This window comes from Eptatretus burgeri, chromosome 8 (genome assembly GCF_056783735.1).
Source record: "Eptatretus burgeri isolate ZD-2024b chromosome 8, Ebu_testis_v1, whole genome shotgun sequence".
NCBI classification, from domain to species: domain Eukaryota; kingdom Metazoa; phylum Chordata; class Myxini; order Myxiniformes; family Myxinidae; genus Eptatretus; species Eptatretus burgeri.
The window spans coordinates 7,706,274-7,731,378 of NC_140968.1; the positions used below are offsets into that span (position 1 = coordinate 7,706,274).

The 25,105-nt window shown below is 44.6% G+C and overlaps 2 protein-coding genes across 2 annotated transcripts; both read right to left on the bottom strand.

The window, feature by feature from the left end:
* Positions 1 to 34: 34 nt before the first annotated feature.
* On the bottom strand, positions 35 to 5,350 carry LOC147021024 (uncharacterized). Its single transcript, XM_085893562.1, has one exon. The coding sequence runs from the start codon at positions 5,348 to 5,350 to the stop codon at positions 4,487 to 4,489; it is 864 nt and encodes a 287-aa protein (XP_085749688.1). The 3' UTR covers positions 35 to 4,486.
* A 2-nt stretch (positions 5,351 to 5,352) lies between these two features.
* Positions 5,353 to 15,371, bottom strand: LOC147021025 (uncharacterized). Its single transcript, XM_085893614.1, has 3 exons — positions 15,240 to 15,371; positions 13,276 to 13,708; positions 5,353 to 6,248 (listed from the first exon to the last, which is right to left on the bottom strand). The coding sequence occupies exons 1-3, from the start codon at positions 15,291 to 15,293 to the stop codon at positions 5,353 to 5,355; spliced, it is 1,383 nt and encodes a 460-aa protein (XP_085749740.1). The 5' UTR covers positions 15,294 to 15,371.
* Positions 15,372 to 25,105: the final 9,734 nt, after the last annotated feature.

The window sequence follows — 25,105 nt, forward strand, 5'->3', positions numbered from 1 at the left end:
AGAGGATGACTTTGACGACCCAGAGAGAGAGAGAACGACTCCAACGACCCAAGAGAGAAAGTGAGAACCTCCGACGACCAAGAGAGAGAGAGACCTTGACGAAGAAGAGAGCGCCTGCGTGCGGTCCGCCTTATATAGCGCGGGGCTCCACCCTTCACTCCTCCCCGTTTTCGGCTCCGCCTTCCTTCCAGAAATTTCTCGAAACGGGGCATTCCTCCTTCCTGACCGCCTCACGCCTCGTATCCACCAATCGCGAGCGTGCTCCTCGCCGCCTCCCGTGTCAGCCTTGGCGCTGCAAAAAGGCGGGAAAACCCGCTTGTTACTGCAGTTCTTTCACTGGCGCCTTTGTTCGACGTTTTCGGTTGGTTTGTGTCCATGACAGGATCGTAACGTGCTCTGTCGGTCCAAAATAACGATAGCGAAAGAAAACGGCTATCTCAAAGGATCACAGCCCTGTGAACACGAATAATAACCATTAAACAACGGTGGGGAAATCTAACTGAACAAATACTTATCAGGATAACTAACTCGGAACCTATATGGTGTTCTGCGAATTTCCACAGCCGTAACAATATCATTGAATATTTTGCCTGTTATTACTGTGATGTTCATATTGAAACAAAAATACCATACAAATTTCTCGCAACATTACAAAATTGCTTATTTTGAGTTTGGAAATACAGTAACTGATGCATTCAGTAAAAACAAGCAGTGTCATGATGCATGTGTGTTGTGGATCATTTATTGGAGAACAATTTTGCTGTTCCTGTTCTTGGTTGATTTGCTGTAATATTATTACTGTTCAACTGTCGAATAATTGCAGTCATTAATCTGATTGCAATGTACATTTGTCAATAAACTATAATGACTTTATTGGTGAACACAGCAATTTATGACTGGAGATAGGAAATCAAAATTGTTCAATGACTTGTCGATTGTATCAATAACCTGTTTACTCTTCAACTATATATAATGCACAGTGACAGCATCTTTCATTGAACACATGAAAGTATTTCCCTGAAGTTTGTAACCTAAATTATCAAGGACTGCATCTTGACAGAGTTTTCATTTTATCTTTCGGGTTTTTCATCAATCTCAACCTGCAATGCTCGATAAACTTGAAGCAAGACAAGTCGTTCCCATTTCACCTTCCACATTTATTTCTTTAAAACCTGCAGAACTTAAAAGCTAAATCTCACTTGGCTGCACTTAGATTAGTGCAGGCAAAACCTAACAAGAGCCCTGGAAAAGGATTTTAAAACATTTTCTTCAAAGCTGGCATCCACCATAGTTTGTGAGAGCACGGGGTCTTGCCCGGTCACTTCCAAACACTGGAAGCTCACTTGCAAGCAGAGCAATGTCATGGAATCCATCATCGCAGCTGATGTAAAAGCATACATTTTATTGAAAAACGTCTCATCTCAAGTCATCAATTTGGATTCATACCAGGTCACTCTATCTTGCACGTGCTGCTTTTACTTTCTCAACAATGGTTGGAGGCCTTCAACATCAGACATATCAAAGCCGTCTCTCTGGGAAAATCTCGAGCTTTCAATATGGTCTGGTATCCGACATGCTCTCCAAACTGTTTGCCTATTGAATCCCAGGCTAACTCCACTCTTGGAAGACTGACTTCCTCCAATCTTGCAGTCAACATGGGGCTCTCAATGGAACTCTTTGTTCTCCTCTCCTTGTCAAGGCTGGACTTCCCCCAATGCAGTGTTCTCAGCCCCCACCTTATTCCTAGTCTTCATCAATGATATCACCGACTCGCGAGAAAATCCTCATTATCTCTTTGCTAATGACTCCACTCTCTGCCGCGACATCCCTCATCCTTCTGATAGACAGAAGCCTCTTCCCTCCCTTTTGACCTTGACAAAATCACAAACTGGTTAAACATCTTTCTCTCTTCCCCCTTTCTCTCCCCAATGACTGTACCACAAACCTATCGACTTTTTCATCAACCCTCTTGAAGAGGTTCAGTAAGTCAAACTCTTGGATCTCACTCCAAGCCACGATCTCTCTTGGGCAAGCCACATTTCAAAGTTGGCCTTCAAAACCAGATGGGACATCCTCCTTCATGAAGAGTCCTTCGTTGGCACACCTGAACTCCGATCCACCGACTAGGCTTTCATACACACCTTAAGGAGTACTGCTCTTTCGTCAGGGCTGGCTCCCGTGGCTCACATCTTGCTCAGCTTGAAGCCGTGGAAACGAAGGCTTTCAAGATCATTGGAATTTCTCACGATGAAGCTGAAATCACCTCACCATGGCCAACAGGTCAGTGGTCTCCATATTCTTCCGACTCTTTTCTGGTCCTGCACCCTCCATATGCATCTTCCCTCCGAGGTATGTGCAGGATGCACGCAGTCTTCCATCAACCCCTTCAGAGTTCAAGTGCCAAAATCCAAAACTACTGCTTACCTACACTCATGGATTCCTTTTTCCTCACCTGTGGAACCACATTCCACACTCTCTTCAATCTGATTCTTCCCTCCAGGTCTTGAAGACATCTGTTCACCACCATCTCAAATCATCACCCATCCAAAAGCATGATGTTTTCAACACCTGGTAAACAATTCCCCATTACTTCCAACATTTTGATAATGTGTTCAACTTGTCCACCCCTTACTCTTACCCTCATCGTTACCGGCATCCCTTATTTGTCAGTCTCCGTCTACTTTTCCCCTCCACCCTGCTGTTGATGTTTCCCCTTTCTACTGCTGTTCCCTTTGTCTTGTTGTGAACTGATCTGTTTGGTGTCCGAGTCATTTCATGAGCCGACACCATGTATATAACGAAAAGTCGAGAGTTGAAACAATGTTTTCCTCCTTCTCATGTGCAAAAGACACAGTGAATGAGTGAAGATCGAAAGACAGTGGGTCAGGATGAGAGAGGACTTAAAATGGTGTTTTGCGTGTTGAAAACTCAGAAGGGAAGATCAGGATTGGACGACAATTCATCCGTTGGGATAAGCTCAATGTAGTGATTGTGAAGAGCATCAGAAATGTGGGATGCCATCCAGACCAGGGCTTTTGAAATTTGGCATCTTGGTGAGTGTTTCATAATTTTGTTTGGCAATTATCACTTGAGGAATATCCTCTCGATGTGACTTCTCTTTTCCAAGTTTTGGACCTGTTCCACCTTCTTGTTTTGTTCTTTTCAATTTTCATAAATCCCTTTCCAAAAATAGTTCATCTTTTTCTGGGTTGATTGCAACAGTCTGCTTCCATTTTCCTTCGTTTTTGATTCACTCTGGAGTAAATTTTCAAAGTGCTGGTCTTTTCCTCTTTCATTTAATTTGTTTGTTTGATTGAGGGATTTTTTTGGCTCTCATTGGTTGTTACCTATTTTGGATATCAAAAGGTGAGAGGAAGTTCTCTCAGAACTCAAAATCTCCACCTCCTTTTTGTTAAAGAATCGTGATTCATCTGACAAACTGTGAAATGTCCTTCTCATAGCCTCTTTCCAAGGACTCTTTTCAAAATCTTCACTCCACCTCTGACAGCCTCCACTTGCAGCTTGTCTGGAATTATATTCCCAGAGTGATATTCAAGTACTCGGTGAGGGTTTTCCTTGTCATTCCTTGAGCTCCGACTATCACTGGTACAATTTCAGCTTTCTTCAATTTTGAGGTCATCTTGACCTAATTTTTCTGATTTCTGTGGCATGTCATCCACAGTCATTGGGAACTGAAACCTCAAAGAACAGTGCTGACTTTTCCTTTTTGTGTTTGAGCACCATGTCTGGACGCAGTGCTTGGTTTGTGATGTCCATACATCCCACCATTTTCTTAAAGGCATCAGTTTGTGATGATGAGCATTTATGATGCCTCGTTCTCCATCCCAATTAATTAGACCTCTTCTTAGCCATTCCACTGGGTCATGCTTGTCAATCCCTATCCTGTCAAGCTCTGTTTTAAATCTTCCTGCTCTTTTATCACTCCCATTTGTCAGAGTATATCTGCTGATATTTCTTTTTGTCGTTTTTTTTCTTCTTCTTTGCAATCATTGGGGCTGTTTGTTTCTGTTTCGTTTTCTTGTGCAGTATCCATCATTTACACCGGTTTTTTGAAGTTTGTTGCCAAATGGAATAAGGATCCCTTTTCTGGTTTGTTGATTTCTTGGTCGTGTACAAATCTCATACAATTGTCTGTTGAGATTTTCACATACTCTGCTGGTCTGACACACAATGTTCTGTGCACTTAGTTAAGCTCCATCACACAACCTCCTCGTTCTTGTCCAGGTAAGTACACCCTCGGTATGCATTGGTTTTTGTGGAACATCTTGTGAATAGTTAGGGCGAGCATTCGTTTCATGTAATTTATAATTACACAGCAAAATTGGAATACCGGCACTGCAAGTTGGTTTATATCTTTGGTTTTGTTCATTGGAGAGAGGGATGACTTCAAAATTAGTCTTATTATGCGTAGGTACTCTTTGCCGATTATTTTACGGATATTTTTGTGTTGTACCTGGGGCTTCTTTTATTCCGATGTTTTGAAAGAATGCTTCGTTTTCTCATTCGTGTATTTTTGTCTGTTCTTTTTGTGTGGATTCTTTGAACGCTCTCCTGTATGGATCCTCATGTGCTGATTCAATTTGTTTTTTTGAGAGAAACCTTTATCACATATGGAGCATTTGTAAGGACGCTCTCCTGTGTGGATCCTCATATGCTTATTCAAATTGTCTTTTTGAGAGAAACCTTTATCACAGATAGAGCATTTGTTGGGACGCTCTCCTGTATGGAACCTCATGTGTCTTTTCAAATCGCCTTTTTGAGGGAAACTTTTATCACATATGGAGCATTTGTAAGGACGCTCTCCTGTATGGATCCTCATGTGTATTTTCAAACTGCCTTTATGAGGGAAACTTTTATCACATATGGAGCATTTGTAAGGACGCTCTCTTGTATGGAATCTCATGTGTATTTTCAAACTGCCTTTATGAGGGAAACTTTTATCACATATGGAGCATTTGTAAGGACGCTCTCCTGTGTGGATCCTCATGTGCATTTTCAAACTGCCTTTTTGAGAGAAACCTTTATCACATATGGAGCATTTGTTGGAACGCTCTCCTGTATGGATCCTCATATGTATTTTCAAATGGCCTTTTTGAGAGAAACTTTTATCACAGAGAGAGCATTTGTCAGGATGCACTCCTGTATGGACCCTCATGTGTATTTTCAAACTGCCTTTTTGAGAGAAACTTTTATCACATATGGAGCATTTGTAAGGACGCTCTCCTGTGTGGATCCACATATGATTATTCAAATGGCCTTCACGAGAGAAACCTTTATTACAGATAGAGCAGTTGTAAGGACGCTCTCCTGTATGGAATCCCATGTGCATTTTCAAACTGCTTTTTCAGAGAAACCTTTATCACATATGGAGCATTTGTAAGGACGCTCTCCTGTATGGATCCTCATATGCTTATTCAAATCGCCTTTTTGAGAGAAACCTTTATCACATATGGAGCATTTGTAAGGACGCTCTCCTGTGTGGACCCTCGTATGTATTTTCAAACTGCCTTTCTGAGAGAAACCTTTATCACAGATCGAGCATTTGTAAGGACGCTCTCCTGTGTGGATCCTCATGTGTATTTTCAAACTGCCTTTTACAGAGAAATCTTTATCACAGACAGAGCATTTGTGAGGACGCTCCCCTGTGTGTATCCTCATATGTATCTTCAAACTGCCTTTTTCAGAGAAATCTTTATCACAGACAGAGCATTTGTGAGGACACTCCCCTGTGTGTATCCTCATATGTATTTTCAACTTGCCTTTTTCAGAGAAATCTTTATCACAGACAGAGCATTTGTAAGGACGCTCTCCTGTGTGTATCCTCATATGTATTTTCAACTTGCCTTTTTCAGAGAAATCTTTATCACAGACAGAGCATTTGTGAGGACGCTCCCCTGTGTGTATCCTCGTATGTATTTTCAAGCTGCTGTTATTAGAGAAACCTTTATCACAAACAGAGCATTTGTGTGGGCGTTCTCCCCTGTGGGTCCTCATGTGTATTTTGAGGTTTGATGAATCTCCACTGCATATCTTACATTTACAACACATTTGCCTTTCCATAACCTTTTTGGGTTTGTTTGATTCAATATTTATCTTTGTGTGGTTTTCACCAGCTGCACACTTGCATTTGGAGCCTTGTTCTTGGGATTGCTGCTTCAAAATAGATATCATCTTCATCGTAAAGCTGCTCCTGGACCGTATCTGCCCAACTGGACTTCTTGATTGTTCTACAAAAACAAACAACAATAAGTTATTTTAGAGAAACTGAAAACTCAAAATATTGAGCAACTTCGAAAATTTTATGAACCATGAATTCAAAAGTCAATGTTAATTTTGTTTGTTTCTGCTCATATGTTGCAAAACAGACAGGACTGCCGTTTATCAAATGGACATCTGAATCTTCCTTTGCAGAAACATATCTTAAAGTTTGTGAGACAAATGAACCACATTTGAAGGATAAACATCACCTAAAAATGATGAAGGACATGAAGTTGAAAACACTGCCACATGTAAATCCCATCAATAAGTAGTATGCAAGATGTCACTTCCACTGTTGGAACGAGGCTAAATAATGCTGCCACCATTGCGGTAGATAAAACGAGGTGTTTAGAATGAGAAAATTTAGATATATGTATATGAGGCCCCGTGATGTAAGCGACATTTTTTAATGATATGATGATAAGGAAAGGGTTAAAATAGTGCGAAATGGCATTAACTCCAAAATGGCCGATGTGTCCCTTCAATCACTCCTCCTCGCGGTGCTATATATATATATATATATATATATATATATATATATATATATATATATATATATATATATATATATATATATATATATATATATATACATATACATATACATAACCACGTAACTCGAATCGCGGCACGTCGCCCACCGGACGGACAATCCAGTCGTGACCCTCTCGGACTAACGCCGGGAAGTCACGGCTGGGCCTTTCGGCCTCACCACGATCGTGCCAATCGGCCCCCCGCGTGGGATAGGGTTGTTCGCCAAATTCGACCTACCTAAGTACCCACACGGAGGGTAGACCGGGCGATCGCACCTCGCCGCAGGTCGACTTCGGACACGGGCCACTTTAAGCGAACCGTTCCGTACTATCGGGATAACCGAGCGGTGTTATCGTCAACCTCGACGGTTCCGATTAATTATCGGGCGTATTTAGCCCACGACCAACCCTTTACGTGAAGTAAGATGGAGATTCAATTAAAGAAAAGACGAAGCGAAACGGGAAAGACAGTTCAACATAAGGCACATTTATTCCGCGGCAAACGGAAAGCACACATATACAATTACAACAATTATGCACCAAAAGCAAATGTAAAAGAAACACAACAATTATGCACCAAAAGCAAATGTAACAAAAGAAACACAATGCAGATCTACTACCGACTACGCGAGCACACGGCAACACGTACACAGTTTTACTTTACAGACGGCGCCGACAACACATATACTCAAAATCAAAAGAAAAGGGCCACCCTCGAATACAAGGGGGCAGACGTGGTCTGTGGGCGCGAGACCGGGCAGAGCCTACCCGCCTTGTGATGAGCCACAAAATGGCGGCGGTGCCCCGATTCCGCGGGCCTCGCTGGCACTGCCTGAAATGGGATGGGAACGGGGCCCCCTTTTAGAACTATCTCAGCACGGGGGGTAAACAGAGGGGGGGGTTGTTGATGCTCTGGGGAAAGAGGATAGCTGGCTTGCTTGGGTCCCGCGACGAGCGACTCCACTGCGCCCTCGACGCGTTCCCGGCTTCTCCTCTCTGCAGCTCCCCGACAGACTCCGAACCCCGACAGACCGACTCTCCTCCAGACCCGTCTTGACTGCTGCTGCCACACTTCGCTGCCGCCGCCACAACTCGCCCGAGCCCGAAACAGAAACTCTCTCCAATTCGAGCCTAAAACAGAAAGTCTTCCCAACTCGAGCCCGAAACAGAAACTCTTCTCTCACTCGAGCCCGAAACAGAAACTCTTCTCTCTCTCTCTATTCGCCCCGCGCTCGGCGCTTTATCGTCAGCAGGAGAAACCATATGCAGATTTTCGGATCAGGATCGGCTCGGGAGCGGAGCCACGCTCGCCCATTGGACGGAGGAAAAGTGGGCGTGAATCATTCCTGATCCTCGAATCTGCATATATCGATTCCACTCCGACGCGCCTGGAGGCGGGGCCAAATCGCCCCGCGCTCGCTGATAGGACAGAACAGAAGTGGGCGTGAATCATTCCTGATCCGACTTCCCCTCGGAAAGGCCGCTCTTTGTACCCGCGGCTCAGCGCGCGTCCCGCACGAGACCAGGACAGCCTGACGCTCGGCGTTCACAAGCGGCGCGGGAATGGCCGGTGAAGTAGGAGAGGTGAAGGTGGTGGAGGGTTTATTGTGGCGGTGATTGCCATGGCGACGCTTGGAATGGCGGTGATGCGATGATTGCGAGAGCGAGTTGTGAAGGTAAAGGTCGTGGCTGTTGGCGTTGTTGTTGTTGTGAAGCGGCGTTGCGGTTGGTGGTTGTTGTGTGATGGAGGTTGAGACGTGGTTGGTTCAAAATGAAGATAGAACAGAAAAACGGCTATCTTAAAGGGTCGCAGCTCGAATGAATGACATTTATTCCCTCTAAACAACGGGTTTGGGCCTAACTACACATGTACTTAGAGATATCTCACCTACGGGACCTGAATGGTGGTTTGCGAATTTCCTCAACCACAACAATATATATATATATATATATATATATATATATATATATATATATATATATATATATATATATATATATATATATATATATATATATATAAATATTGTTGCAGTTCTCATAATATATATATATATTGTTGCAGTTCTCAGAATATATATTGTTATATATACTGTCTCACGACCGTGAAATGTTGGGTGCCATTGCCTTGGAGGCATGCGATTCTGAGAACTGCAACAATATATATATATATATATATATATATATATATATATATATATATATATATATGTATATATGTATATATATATATATATATATATATATATATATATATATATATATATGTATATATGTATATATGTATATATGTATATATATATATATATACATATATATATTTATATATATTTATATTTATATATTTATATATTTATATATTTATATATATATATATATACATATATATATACATATATACATATATACATATATACATATATATATATATATATATATATATATATATATATATATATATATATATATATATATATTGTTGCAGTTCTCAGAATATATATATATATATTGTTGCAGTTCTCAGAATCGCATGCCTCCAAGTCAATGGCACCCAACATATAGCGGTCGCTAGACAGTTATTCCATGAATGTACGTAAAGATAGTCCCTTCCCTTTTGTCTGGCGGGACAACAGGACGTGCATTGCTGGGATCTCACAGCTCGGTTTCCTTGCACCACTCACTTCATTTCTACTCTTATTTTCTGCTTATTTCTGAGGTAAATGTGAATTTGGGTCCTCACACAGGCCAACACGTGCAGCACGTGCGTGACCAGGGCAGGGGAATAGAAAGGCCGTGGGGGCACCGGATGAGCATTGACAGCGCAGAACTCCTGTCCTCAAGCGATCCCTCAACCCAGATTTTGCGGCGATGCGGCGATGATTTTGCGGCGATTTTGCGGCGATCAACTCGAGCTTCGGATGATCTGGGATGAGATTGCTGGTTGCATTGAAACTAATATCTCGGCGAGAACGTCGCTAGCAGCTTGGTGCCAATAGCTACAATGTCATAGGCCGATAATTATTAATCGAAAAACAACAACTACACAACAACAAAAACAACAACTACGGGACACAAATGTGCAAGATACGGGCAGCGCGTACTTTTCAACCCATTTCTGGACGAATTATATCGGCATTCTCTTTTCCCTCCATTTCTCCAGCGGAAACTGATTTCTATATCCTTTTCATTCGAAACCTCCATGCAATTATTATATCCAAGCGTTCCCCTCAAACCCTGACACAGATCAGTGTTGGCCCCGCACACACAATAATGGAATCGGGCGAAAGCGAGCGCTGATCACGTGGGCCATGGCGGATCCGCGCTCACTGTACGGAACGTGCTCGAAGGGGGATCCGTGCTAAGCTCGGGACACTTGATTATCGAACAGAACAGGGCACGAATGGACCCATCTTTCCGTTTGTGCATGGGTTGATTATAACACCTTACAGTCTGTCTTCGCTGGCGGCCGAGAATGTTCCCCACGGATGAACGTCTTCTGACCTCTGGGCAAGCATGTGCGACGGACGCCACCCTCAGCTGGTCATCAGGGCACGGCCCGGGGGTTGTTGCAAGGCAATTCATGATGCGGAGATCGGTGTGGGCGATTCATATCATGTCGTGGGGTCGGAGCAGGACATTTTCACGGCTCGGGGTCACCTGGCTGGAAGCGGAATGTCGCCGTTTCGGGCCATCGTGGCCTGGCCGTGCAGGGGAGCGGGGCCAATCAGGGAAGCCGATTCAGGTGATGACGCATCGCGTTGCGGTGGCCCGCCACCCCACACTGCAGGGTCTATAAAAGTTGGATCTTGGGGCCGTTCTTGCTCTGTCATTCGTCTCCATTCTTCATCGCCTGGACTCAGCCTCAACGTTGCTGACTCCACCCACCCACCTGGTCCTCCCTTCCACTCCGTCCGATCGCTCTTGACTTTACCCTCCAAACTCAAGCAGCTTCTTCACGCCGACGGTCACGTCTCGACGCGAGCTGCACGAAGCAAGAGATGACGCACCAGCTTTCGGGGTGGTATGGCACCCCAAACATATTGATGGCGCGTTCGGGCAATCAATTGTACAAAGTACCGAGAGACGGCAGCCTCAACTTCTTCTCCTTTCTCGCTTTAATATAAACTCTTCATCTGGTTTTTGTGTGCGTGTGCGTGCTGTCCTCGCGCCTGTCGACATAAGTGAGATTGCATTAGCTTATTATTATTATTGCTATTATTTCGGGTTAAGTCTGCTCTGTGTCCGCTTTTGTAAGTTGCTTGTAATATTGCCGCACCTCTCAAATTTCTTTCTTTCCCTGCACAACACACCCAAAATAAACTATTCCCTGCACCACATATTTTTCCTCACTTGCTTGTAAATAAGTTACGATTAGAAATGTTCCCAGCTCATTTTTGTCTTTTCCTTCATTTGATTCAGCATGGTCTGACTCCTCGCTTCGTGGGACTTTATTCCAAATGATCCGATCCTTTTCGCCGGTACATCCTTGGCAGTGTCGCAAGGGGGAAAAATAAATCCGGTCTCGGCTCACCACGGCAGAAATCATCATGTGTCTCCGAAAATCACACAAAATGTGTGAGTGTGGCTTGGGCGACCTCTCCAAATGAGCTCTCTACAGCTTGGCTCGTTTCCGCTGCCAGTGCCCTGCCTCACCGTTCACCCACCCACAAACAGGCTTGAACACTAACCGACGTAACATGGTCACCCCCACAAATCACGAACGTCAAGTACCAGGAACCGAGCAGAACCAGAAGGAACAGCTCAACTGTCACCAACTGCTGTTGCTGCTGTTCCCAACTGTCAGGAGCTGTCAAAAAGCATCAGTTGGATCTCTCACCAACAGACTGCCAAAAAGACAGTCCTGCTGTCCTTTTATAGGCGACCAGTGTGAGCAGAGCCTCAAACACGACTTCAGCCAAATCCAGCTTGCCGACTGGCGCATCGCTGCACATGTCCTCCAACCGTCCATTCTCGTGGTCATTCTCTCCTGTCCAAACGAGATGCAACTCCCAATTAATGCAGGCCTGGCTCACATCGCCACGATCGGGGCGCTGGACAAGCACCGCCAGAACAACCGAGCAGAAACACGAAGCGCCCACAGAACATCAACAGCAATTATCACCTCTGTCCAGCGCAATACGAAGAAGAGTCAATTAGCATCCATAGAGCTGCTGAACAGGGTGTCGATTGCCGATGGAAAAAGGTGGGTGTCGACGTCAATGGAAAAAAGTGGGACTTGAGGTAAATGATCCAAGTCCACAGCCATGTTTGACCGTGAGAACGAACTGTCAAGGAAAATCTTGCGGTGTGATGACTCAAATATCCTGCAACTCCAATGTGAAAATGAAACCCAAAATAAAATGTGTAAATAAATCGTGTATTTCCAAGCCAATGAGTCTTGATGGAAAGGGAATAGACAAGACTCTGTTGGGCTGAGGGTCATCTTATCATGTGCACGAACGATGAATACCGCTCATGCAGAAATGAAAACAGATATTAACATTTCCGTCCTGCATAAAAAAAGTGGAAAAACAGATCCCTGCAACTGCAAACCAATCAGCCAACTCCCAATCATCAGCAAAGTTATGGAACCCCTCATTGCTTCAGACATTAAATCCTTCCCCTTCTCCAATGGCTTTATTTGACAATCAATTTGGTGTCAGACCAGGTCACTCCACTCGAGATATGCTGCTTCTGCTCTCCCAACAATGGACATGAAATCAAAGCCATATCCCTCGACATATGGCGTGCTGTTGACATGCTCTGGCACCCTGCCCTGCTCACCAAATTATCTTCCTCTGGTATCCAAGGCCATCTCCACTCATGGCTCACAGACTCACTCTCCTGTCACAGCCAACGTGTGGCCCTCATATTTCCGCAGAATCACTTCTCACCTTCACACTTTCATTCCACTTTTTTCTTGCCTTTGGAAAAAAACTCGCACACTCTCTCTTCAATCCCACTCTTCCAACCAGGTCTTCAAAATAGCTGTTCACCACCACCTCCAATCTTCCCCAATCCAAAACCACGATCTTTTCCTCCCCCGTAAATGCACCCCAAATGGCATCTCTTTCAATCCAATTCCCTGTTTTCCTTCCCGAAAGTTCCCTGTCGTGCAAGGTTCTCAAAGTTCCTGTGGTGTCCATCTTGTTTACCCTGTCTAGCCCACCCCATCCCTCTCCCTTCCACAGTTCTCCGAATAGCTCTGTTCCCCACTGTTTTGCCCTTCCCTCTCCACTACTCGTCTCCTGCCCACCTTGTTGTACAGTGTGTGTTCGCCCTCACTGGAGCCTCGACAATGCAGACACAAAAACAACAACATTCACTGTCGATCAAGAATCTAAACGTTTTCAAAACAAAATTGTTCCAAAAAAAGATTCCTTAAGTTGCAAGAAAAAACACATTCATGGTTGAACATCAAGGTACTTCTTGATATGCTCAGGTGTATAAAATAGTGACATACCAGACTTGGTTGTTAATCCATCATCCTGATCATGGAGGTTGCAGACATCACTGAAACGGATTCCACGGACACCAGGAATATTTTCCAGCTGCACATTTTGGAATCCAATAAACTTTTTGCAGAAACTGGAAAGTTCTTGAATAACATTCTCCAAGTTGATGAATAGACTTCCCAACAGAGAAGAGCCTGCAAGCTGGAGAACCTGCGGCTTCAAAAAAGAATTCACAAACTTACAAAAGTCGGCATACATTGCAAATTTAAATTTCTCTTTGGCGAGAGAGAGGAGCTCTGTTCGCAATGCATCAGAGTCTCCACAAGCTTGAAGAACCTTCCGATTCTCAATTCCAAGAACATTGATCACTGCTTGGGCTGTTTCTGTTCTCAGACCTTGTGATTGGAGCCATTCCAAGAATGTGTCCATTTCACCGATGACCTGTCAGGGACACAATGCTTATATTAACAAAGGAAAGGTTATTGGTTCACGAAAAAATGTTTTCACGAAAAAAATAAGTGACCACTATATTCGTTATTGTTGTGTGTCTGTCTGTCTGTGTGTGTGTGTGTGTCTGTCTGTCTGTCCCGAGCATAGCTCCGTGGGTTTTGACCCGATCCTGATAAAATTTTGGTGGGAGGTTTATATTGTGATCTTGTTGTGTTTTCCTGAAAATGGGCGTGGTGCGCCCATTGTGGGCGGAGCCACGCCCAAAAAACACGTGTTGTGAGGGGGTAGCCGATTTCAATTTGCATCTTCCTCAAGGGGGTTTGTCGAATCTGACATGGGTTTCGCTATTTAGTGAGCCCAATGGCACCTGCATAGCCCCACGGAGCTCGATTTTTCATTTTCATCCCAAGGTCAAGGTCACAAGGTCACGAACTTAGAAAATTGCGAATTGTGTTTTTAGGGGGTAGCCGATTTCAATTTGCATCTTCTCCGAGGGGGTTTGTCGAATCTGGCAGAGGTTTCAGTATTTACTTAGCCCAATGGCACCTGCATAGCCCCACAGAGCTCGACTTTTTTTTATTTTCGTCCCAAGGTCAAGGTCACAAACTGAGAAAATTGCGAATTTTGACATAAAAATCCATCTTCTCTGAGGGGTTTGTCGAATCTGGCAGGGGTTTCAGTATTTGGTTAGCCCAATGGCAAATGCATAGCCCCACTGAGCTCGATTTTTCATTTTCGTCCCAAGATCAAGGTCACAAGGTCATGAAGAAAATTACGAATTTTGACATAAAAATCATACGACCGCCCAAACTTTGAGAGCTAAGATGACAATATTTTTTATGCATAATGTTGAGGTCATTCCCCACCTAAAGTCTTCAAACCATTTTGCTCCATCTCGAACACCTTGCCCGTGGCACCCCCTTCAAATCTGTTTTTACGTTGATTTCATCAAATTATGGATAATCCAAGGAGTGCGAAATTCCAGAGTCCAGATGATGTTATATTGTTCCTGGAATGTTCCAGAAGAAGTTTTCCACCAAAGGTCATAATCCTTGACCTTTGACCTTTAAAGTTCACAAAGGTCAAATTTTCAAAGTTGTGAGAATCGAACTGGGTTTTCGACCTTCTTCGACGAACTAACTCCAATAAGCAAAAGTACGTATCCTGTTTCCTTATTTTAATGTCCCCAACATTGTTTTGTGACCTTTTAAGGTTATGCAAAGGTCAAATTTTTAAAGTTGTTGAACGAAACCGGGTTTTCGATATTTTGCAGCTAATAACCTGTCACTCGTACCACATCATGTTGATCATTTTTATAACTTGGTCAAACATTATCACATTGTCTCATCCTTGACTCCTGTAACTATCTACATCGTCAAATACCGCTCGTGAACCATCGTCGTCTTTAGATTTGTACGTTATTTTCTTTACTCTGTATTTTATCCAATAAATGCAGGGATTTGCAGTCAGTTTGTTCACTCCATGTGAGCTTGCAGGATGGACTTGAGGGAGGCATACTGACCCCGAGTTGTCTTGCTTGGGTTTGAATCCCGACACGGCAATAAACTGTCACCATGGTGTTTCACAGATTGGGAAAGGGATCAACGTGTGTACCGTCCTTCAGATGAACATTCAACTGGGCATCCCCTCTCACAGCATTAGTTGGGAGACATTAAAGATCCCATGGAGTCTTTCTCGAAGATGAGGCCAGCTATCACTTGCACGCTGACCAAATTCAAAATTTCTTCTTGTAAATACAGGGGGCACTACATCAGCGGCACAGCCACACTCACAGCAATGATGCAACCAGCAGGCACTGCAAACAAAATGAAAGATCCAAAAACTAAAGTGCCACCTCACCACTCCCACCCTCATTATTGTTTCATCAATAAGCATATAATCAATGTCCAGAGACAAAAACAGAAATGCATCAACAGCAACACCATGGCTGTACAAAACAAGGATAAAACAAGCAGAAAAGCCATGGTGGGGGAATAACCTCCTATTCCTTTTCTTCTTTCTCATTTCCCTTTCATGGACACCCAGCAGGATTAAATAAAAAACCTGCCACAAGGGCAGAGGAGCTACTTGTGAGCCAACAACCATACATATCTGGTGGCAACTGCATCTGCAGACATCCTCCTGCAGTTGCTTACCTTTCCTTGGAAGTTGGTGGTGGTATTTGTCCTCCGACCACCACAAAACGCACTGTCGTGTGTGTTGTGGTGGTGCTGTGGTGTCGTCCACCAGACGTGTCTCCTCAAGTTAATCTGAGGCATCCCTTCGATGCGGTGTCTGGAATGTCCTATCCTTAAGTGATGGGGATGGGTCAGGCATTTGCCTTGGGGATGGCCAGATGGAAGGCCCTGGAGTACAAGTGCAAAGTGGACGCAGTGGTGCACTGTGGCACATGCTTCCAATGAATGAATTTATGAATTTCCCTTTATTCAATGTGAGCTCTATTGCTTCGAATCTGCAACTGCCACCACCCAGGAGCAGCCCCAGATGAACTGAAGCCCCATGCAAGTCGTCGTCTTCAGAGCCCCCTTTCCATTTGTTCAACATTTGAATGCCTCATGAGGGGGTATGGGGTGGTGAGAGTCAGTCAGGGTCGGCAGTGGTGAGGGGAAGTCAAGGCAGGCAGTGGAAAGGGGCAGTCACGGCAGGCAGTGGAGAGGGGGCAATCAGGGCAGGCAGCAGTGAGGGGCAGTCAGTGATGAAGGGGAAGCAAGGGACTTGTCATGGGATATTGTGGGATTGATGTTGTTTATTGTTCACCCCAAAACAGCAGCTCCCCACCCTCCTTTTCCCAGCCACCGAATTATTCGTTTATTAACACCCTGGTGATAACCCTGCACCTGTCCCACTATTCTCATCCCCACACTCCCATCCCCCTCCCCAATCCCCTTATTAAATTGAGTCGTAAGCTCAACGGATATATCTAATCTGAATCGTGGTGTTGGTGTTGCACAGATGTGATCGACCAAATCTGAATTGCCACCTCCTGTGCTAAATTTCGTTGTTCATACCTGTTATACCTTCCTGGCTGGGTCACACAAAGCCAGCACCCCAGGCGGTCTCCTGGGTCACCTGCTCCTCAATCCGGCCCTGGCCCCACCATCTTTTTCTAATAATAGGCTCTTGCTGTCTGTCTTCTGCCAATCCCATCCTGAAACACAGAAAAGCTCTTTGGAGATAAAAAAAGTGCTCCTGACCACATACAAAGCTTTCGTCCACAGCCTGATGGAGTACTGCTCTCCCCTCTGGGCTGGTGCTCCTGCCTCTTACCTTTCTAAGCTTCACGCTGCAGAAACAAAGGCATTCAGGATCATTGGTATCTTCTGCGGTGAGGCCAAATCTTTTTTTTTTTTTGCAAAAGTTTTTGCAAGAAATGTTCGTCAGCTTGTATGTTTTTTATTTATTTATTTTTTGTTTGTTTGTCTGTAATCACGTATAAAAAATTCTGCAGGGCACAGTTATCATCGGAAATTTTTGTAACTTCGCATATCAGAGGCCTATAGAGATCCCTTTCAGCGCACAAAATTTTGAAGGTCAAGGTCAAAGGTCAAGGTCACTGTCGCAAATCAGGGGAGTCGCCGAAACCCTTATTTTTTGAGTAATTTTAATCTACTCGTCTCCAAACTTTATGGGAATGTCGTACATGGTCTGGCGCTCAGCTGATTAGTTTTTGGTGGCGATTGGCCTTGACCTTCATGGTTAGCGCCAGAGGTCAAACATATTTGACCCCAAGGTCAAATTTTCAAGTTTTAGGAACCATATCGTGTAGTGCTTCAAATTGAACACCTCTGAGTGCTTTCTAGATATGTCAAGCTTGAGACATTATGACGTCATTTGGTGACGTTATGAGGCAAACATATTTTTCATGGTTACTCTGGAGAACGATTGTCATCGCATTCTCTCGTAGGCAGATATTCCTCAAGGAGTCGCTCCTGGTGGATAGCAGCTCTGTTCACCTCAGTGTGACCTTAAAGAAGTCACATGTGGTCACCTTTTGGCAAGATACGTTGGTTTATTTGTTTGTTTGTTTGTGAACAGTATTACGGAAAAACTGACGGATTTCGACGAAACTTGGTGGGGGGGTAAGGTATGGTCCAAGGATCATGCCATTAAATTTTGGACTTGGTCCCCCCCCCCCAAAAAAAAATTGTTCGAGAAAAAAAAAATTTTGCAAGTTTTTTTTCAAGAAAATTTCAATTTTTTTTTTTGCATTTTTACATGTTTTAAGTGATTTCCAACCCCCCCCCCCCCCAAAAAAAAAAATGTTGGAGAAAAGAACGATTACTGTCAGCACTGTTGACATCATATTTAATGAATAAGATAGAAGGTTCACTTGAGTGACCCAGCAGTATTGGCGGCGGAGGTTTTGCACTCTCCCGAGTGCTCCCCCTCTTGTTCCCCACTGTTTTGTCCTTCCCTCTCCCTCCCCTCTTGCTGTACGTTGTTTGTTAGCTCTCATTCGAGCCTGGACAACACTCCAGACTGTTGTGGGCCAGGGTTCAGTGGCGATAAACGACCACAAGGTGGAGCAGTAGAGTCGTCTCCCACCGAACACCCAGAATTTAGGTCGTGACTCTCGGACAACTCCGAAAGCTCAAGGGTCCCTTTGCGGACCATGGTCGCCAATATTTCGACGGCGTGGTGTAGGGTTAATTGCCTAATTTCAATATACCTAAGTACCCACGACGTCCAACTACCGGGGAAAACCACACCCTCGACCGACTTTGTCCGAACCGAGTCGCTATCACCGACTCGGATGCAGCGTAACCAAGAAGAAGCCACCAAGGCCACGCCGGACCAAATGAACAATGTACAGCACAAACGGCCTTACTATTTCTCAAACCCACACCGTGCTGGGTCAATGAAAGAAAACACGAACAACAAACTGGAACATTTAACACGGGGGTTTATTTATAAAGAATAATCGGGGAGGGGAGACACAGAGCAGAGTTATAATGAATAAAAGAAATGCAAACCAAGGAACACAGGCACTTTACAGTTTCTACTTACAGACGGGGCCCACGGGGACACACACACACACACCCAAAAGAAACTGGACCCTGTGGGTCTTTAGTCGGTAGAGCTGGGCCGCCTCGTGCGGTCACACCGACCCGAACCACCACGGTGGGACTCGAACCCACGACCTGAAGTCCATTGCCCACGACCCTGGCTGCTCGGTCACCAGACTTGCCCACCAAAGGACAGCAGACCACTCTAAACCACGACCACGACCGTCTGCAGAGCCCTCGTCGACAATCACTGAGCCACGACGACAGACTGCTCGGCAATCTCCATGAACTCCTCTCTCTGCCGAACCCTGGTCCTGACCACCATTCGACTCTTCTGAGGTGGGAGGGTTCTCTTCTCCTCGCCACTCACCATCTGATTGGACGAGGGTTTGTGTGACGACTCGTGGTCACCTCCCGATTGGCTGGGGCATGCGTGTCATGCTCGCCCTTCGCTCATTCGCTGGAGGAAACGTCCATGCCCTGCCTTGGGGAAGAGCCTCGATCCGAAGCGACGGAGGCTCCGCCCACGCCCTCAGCCAAAAACACATGGGCAATGGCGACGGGGTCGAGTGTGGGTCGGCGTCGCTGTTGTTGTTGTTGTGGATTTAATAAAAACCTGACTTAAAAATCACTCCAAGCGCACACACGAAATTCCCATTAGACATTGGGGATGGATTCTAACGACAAAACACATTCTTATTGAAATAACTGAACTACGGGGACTCTGGCTGCTTGTGTGCACAAGGTTTCCAAATCTGTAACAATACATCCATCCACACATACAGACATACATACTGATGCAACCAAGGGGTGAATATAAACACATATATTGAAGTGATGATACACACATTATACACACACCTGGAGGGCTCCGTTCCACCTTCTGAAATCCACGTGTGGAGAGAAAAACAAACAAACATCTCAATTTACTTTGACTTGAACTTTCTCACAGATTCATCATGAATTTACACTTTCCTTGAATATAAATATCCTGTTCAACAAGTTCTACACCGTCATCTCACAAACTAGATTTGTACATGGATGGGAGATGTTTCGGAACCTGATGGGGGGGGGGGGGTAGGGCCAGCCCGGTTGGGGGCAGGGTGGCAGGAGCCAGGCTGATTTAGGAAACGGTGGTGGCGCCAGTACTATGGGGGGCGGGGCGGCGGGGGCCAGTATGATTGGGGAAAGGGTGGCGGGGGCCAGCCTGATGGGGGGCAGGGCGGCGGGGGCCAGCCTGATGGGGGGCAGGGCGGCGGGGGGCCAGCCTGATGGGGGCAGGGCGGCGGGGGGCCAGCCTGATGGGGGGCAGGGCGGCGGGGGGCCAGCCTGATGGGGGCAGGGCGGCGGGGGGCCAGCCTGATGGGGGCAGGGCGGCGGGGGGCCAGCCTGATGGGGGCAGGGCAGTGGGGGGCCAGCCTGATGGGGGGCAGGGCGGCGGGGGCCAGCCTGATGGGGGGCAGGATGGCGGGGGCAGTCTGGTTGGAGGCAGGGCAGTGGGGGCCAGTCAGATGGAATGTCGGTGGAAGGTTAACGAGGAATGTTACATTTTCGACCCACACGATCTTTTGAGTTTATAGATTATTAATCAGGGTTTTCATCTTCATTCAGATTATGAACGTTAAAAACCCCACAGAACAGATAAAGTCGGTAATCGAACCTCGTACCCTCGTTACTCCTCGTTTAGAGATCAAATTGGATATACAAGTCAATTATAAAATGTTTCTGGTAGTTTTGTAGTTAAAAAAAGGAAGAATGAGGTTTAACATCGTTGAAGGAAGTTTAGTGATGATTTGATTATAAACAAAAGGAGTGAAAAACACCTCATTAAATTAACAATCAAACACCTCAACAAACATTCAATAAAAACTCCTTTAACTTTCCTTCATCGACGTCGTCAAGAAACATAAAAGTATTATTTCTTTAGATTCCCGTTTTTAGTGTGAAATTAGAATACCCAAAATACCTCTTACCATCAGTCCCGACCACGAGGATCTCGGTTCGAGGTTTACAGGAACAACAACCCGGAAGTTCTTCATCGTCCTTTCATTTTTCTTCTTCTTCCTCCCCGTGTTCCCTTTTCTCCTTGTTTTCACTGATCTCCACCATTGTATTTGACGGTTTTGTTATTTTATAAAATACTCCAAGAATGAGGAATTCAATATTCTCAACGTTTTTATTAAACCCACATCGGAACGTCACAAGGTTTTCACTATACACCTCCTGACCTCTGACCCCGAGTCTTCTTCCTCATCGCTCCCTCTCACGTCCGGTCGATACACAACACCACGTGTTCAGGTGGAGCCCCCGTCATCCTGAGATCGTCAAAACAAGGACTGGCTTCCTGGAAACAAGGGGTCGTGCATCACCGGCACAGCCGAACTTCCAGCGATGATGCAACCAGCAGCAATCGGCTGTAATACAAAACCATAAAAATAAATTATTTTCCCGCATTGAAACACAAATTGACAATCCGAACATCGATATCTGCAGCACATGGTTAGTTCACTCGAGTAACCTGGTCCAAAGTACAATCCACATGGTTAGTTCACTCGAGTAACCTGGTCCAAAGTACAATCCACATGGTTAGTTCACTCGAGTGACCTGGTCCAAAGTCCAATCCACATGGTTAGTTTACTCGAGTGACCTGGTCCAAAGTACAATCGACATGGTTAGTTCACTCGAGTGACCTGGTCCAAAGTACAATCCACATGGTTAGTTTACTCGAGTGACCTGGTCCAAAGTACAATCGACATGGTTAGTTTACTCGAGTGACCTGGTCCAAAGTACAATCGACATGGTTAGTTCACTCGAGTGACCTGGTCCAAAGTACAATCCACAAGATGTGACTGAACTCCACAAACTGACATGTTCCTTTTGAGATATAACTTCAACAACAAGGGAAAACAAACATTTCCTTTCCTATGAACCTGTAAAAACATGGTTTTGGTTTTACACTCAATTCCTTTTTAACTCCCCCGTGCCGGAGTGAGTGATCCAACGATTCTTTTCTCAAGCAAAAAAAAAAAAAATTCTTTTAATTCATTGAAATTTCCTGAGATGAGCTTTCGGCCAACTCCATCAGTCCAGGTCAGTGTACGTTTACATGAATGTCAAGGTCATCAGTATGTAATTAATAAACATTGGGTACATGGGATTTAAACTTCAATTCACTGCATCATGAGCCAGAGGTTCAGAGGAAAACACCAACAGGCCAAGCAAACACTGTGTTGGGCCAAGGGTTTTATAAACAAAGGTGTAAATTGATGAAGTGATGAATCCAGAAAACCTGCAGCACCAGAAACATTTGCATGAAATGAATTAACGTGATTAATTACATATTATAATTGATAATGTTGTGTAACTTTCCGCCTGGTTAAACTGTTGCGGTGCCGGGACCTCCGCCACGAGCACGACCACCAGATGGAGCAATGGAGCCGGCTCGACTCGACCACCCAGAATGGAGAGATCGTACTTCTCTGGAGAACTCCGGAGATGACGGGTCCTTTCTTTTGGACCGAACTCGCCAATGGATAGACCACGTGGTGTCGGGTCGATTGCCAATTTCAATTTACCTCAGTACCCACGTGGTCCGACTACCGGGGAAGCTCACCCTCGACGGAACTCGTATGGAAACGAGCCACTTCGCGAGCCCGTTCTGTGTGCGATGCCGAGCGGTTTTAATCGCCAAGTTCCGTCGGTCTGATTATCCCGTTACGAGGGCACAACGGCTTTGTTAGTTTCCAACACGAGCGACACACTCAGTCAATGGCAGAAATGGACACGGACGAGTTGAAAACATTTAACAAATGGGGTTTATTTATAAAGCAATGGGGGCCGAGGGAACACAGAAGACAGATTTATGCCAAATATCAGAAAGGGAATGCAAATATATCTATATATATACATATATATATATACATATATACATATATATATATACATATATATATATATATATATATATATATATATATATATATATATATATATATATATATATATATATATATATACATATATATATATATATATATATATACATATATATACATATATATATATATACATACATATATATACATACATATACATACATACATATACATACATATATATATATACATACATATATATATATATATATATATATATATATATATATATATATATACATACATACACACAAGCACTTATGCAGTTCCACGACTCATTGAACGCGGCGCAGGCGCGCGCGCACACACACACACACACACACACACACACACGCACGCACGCACACACACACACACACACACACACACACACACACGGACCCCATGGGTCTTTATTTGTATCTCCAGCCCGGAGGACGGTCGGACTGCAGACCAGCGAGAGTTGGCTATCTGGCCACGAGCGCGTGGCTGGGCGTCCCCTTCCTCCCGGAACTCCGGTCACCGACGGACGGAACAGCGCAGTGAACCCAGCTCAGGTGAAACGGGGTCGTTGCCCAAGTCCACGATCAATCAGGGGAGGAGGCGGTGGAGGAGTGTGAGGGCCAGGGCTGACGGCGACGAAGACGGTGAGGGAATCTCCACTCTTGGCGATGACGAGGGCAGTGAAGAAAAACCTCTCTTCTCCTCACAATTCTCTCAACACTTCTCTCTCTGTTCTCTCTCCAATTCTCTTCACGATTCTCTCCACAATCCTCTCCAACCATCCCCACTTTTTATCTCTTTTTCCCCACAGAGAGGGGGGGGGGTGTCTCCGCCCTCCCCGCTTCTCCACACCGGACGACCTTCTGCGCATGCGCCCTCATCATTCCTCTCATTCGCCAAAACGAGTGGCAACCCCCCTGATTGGCCAGAGCGAGGTGAAGGGAGCGAAGTGAAGGTGAGGGCAATGCGGTGTGGTTGGTGGTGAGGTCCGTGGTGTTGACGGTAGTGTAAAAACAAACTAAAAGAAACCCTGACTATTAAAATAACTTCACAGCGCATTTACATATATTTACCCGTTAGACTGGGGTCGGGACCCCAACTGGCAACATCTACTTACCAAGATAACTGAGCTGAAGGACCTGTATGTTGGGTGTGATAGCTTTCAAAATCCGCAACAATACATGTAAACAGCAGTTAAAAACAAGCTCGAATGAGCGAAGATTCTCGTCCTCTTAATGATGACGTCATAAAAACGAATATGACGTCATTGTGATGTATCAGGTTTGCGATAAATGATCTGTGCTCATGCCCAGCTTGATTCCCGCAAACAAAATTCAAACAGTTTGCCTAGTTTCGGAGATAATGGTATAGGCGATTTCCATTAGCGGCGATATTATGACGGCAACTTTTTTTCTCAGAAGAATTTCCAAAATCGGAGATGGTTACTGCCTGCGCGTGGGCTTTCTGCATATACATGGCAAGTTTCACGAAGATCCGATGAAAACTCTGGATTGTGAAACAAAAAATAGGAATGACGTCATAAAAATTGATATGACGTCATAGTGATGTATCATGTGTGCGGTAATTCATCTATGCTTATTCCCTGTTCGATTCCCGCAAACAGAATTCAAAAAGCTTGCCTTGTTTCAGAGATAATTTTTAAGGCGATTTCCATTAGCGGAGATATTTTGACGTCATAACTTTATTTTCTAGGAGGAATTTTCAAAATCTGAGATGGTTACTGTCTCCGCAGGGTATTTTTACATATGTCTGCCAAGTTTCAGGAAGTTTCGATGAAAACTGTAGGCTGTGAAACAAACTAGTTTCGGAGATAATGGTAGAAGCGATTTCCATTAGCGGCGATATGACAACTTTTTTTCGAGGAAGAATTTCCAAAATCGGAGATGGTTAATGCCTGCGCGTGGGCTTTCTGCATATACATGGCAAGTTTCACGAAGATCCGATGAAAACTCTGGGTTGTGAAACCAAAAATAGGAATGACGACATAAAAATTGATATGACGTCATAGTGATGTATCATATGTGCGGAAATTCATCTCTGCTTATTCCCTGTTCGATTCCTGCAAACAGAATTCAAAAAGCTTGCCGAATTTCGGAGATAATTTTTTAGGCGATTTCCATTAGCGGAGATATTTTGATGTCATAACTTTTTTTTATCGGAGGAATTTTCACAATCTGAGATGGTTACTGTCTGCGCAGGGTATTTTTACATATATACGCCAAGTTTCAGGAAGTTTCGATGAAAACTGTAGGCTGTGAAACAAAAAGGTCCACAACAACAACAACAACGTGAGTAAGACTTCGAGATCCTCCAAGAGGATCTAAGAAGAACAGGACCCAGTGGAGGGTATGTCTTTGATGGGATACACAGTTTACATTTTATATCCCACTGTGAGGCCAGATTTGGATTCAGACCTGAACCAA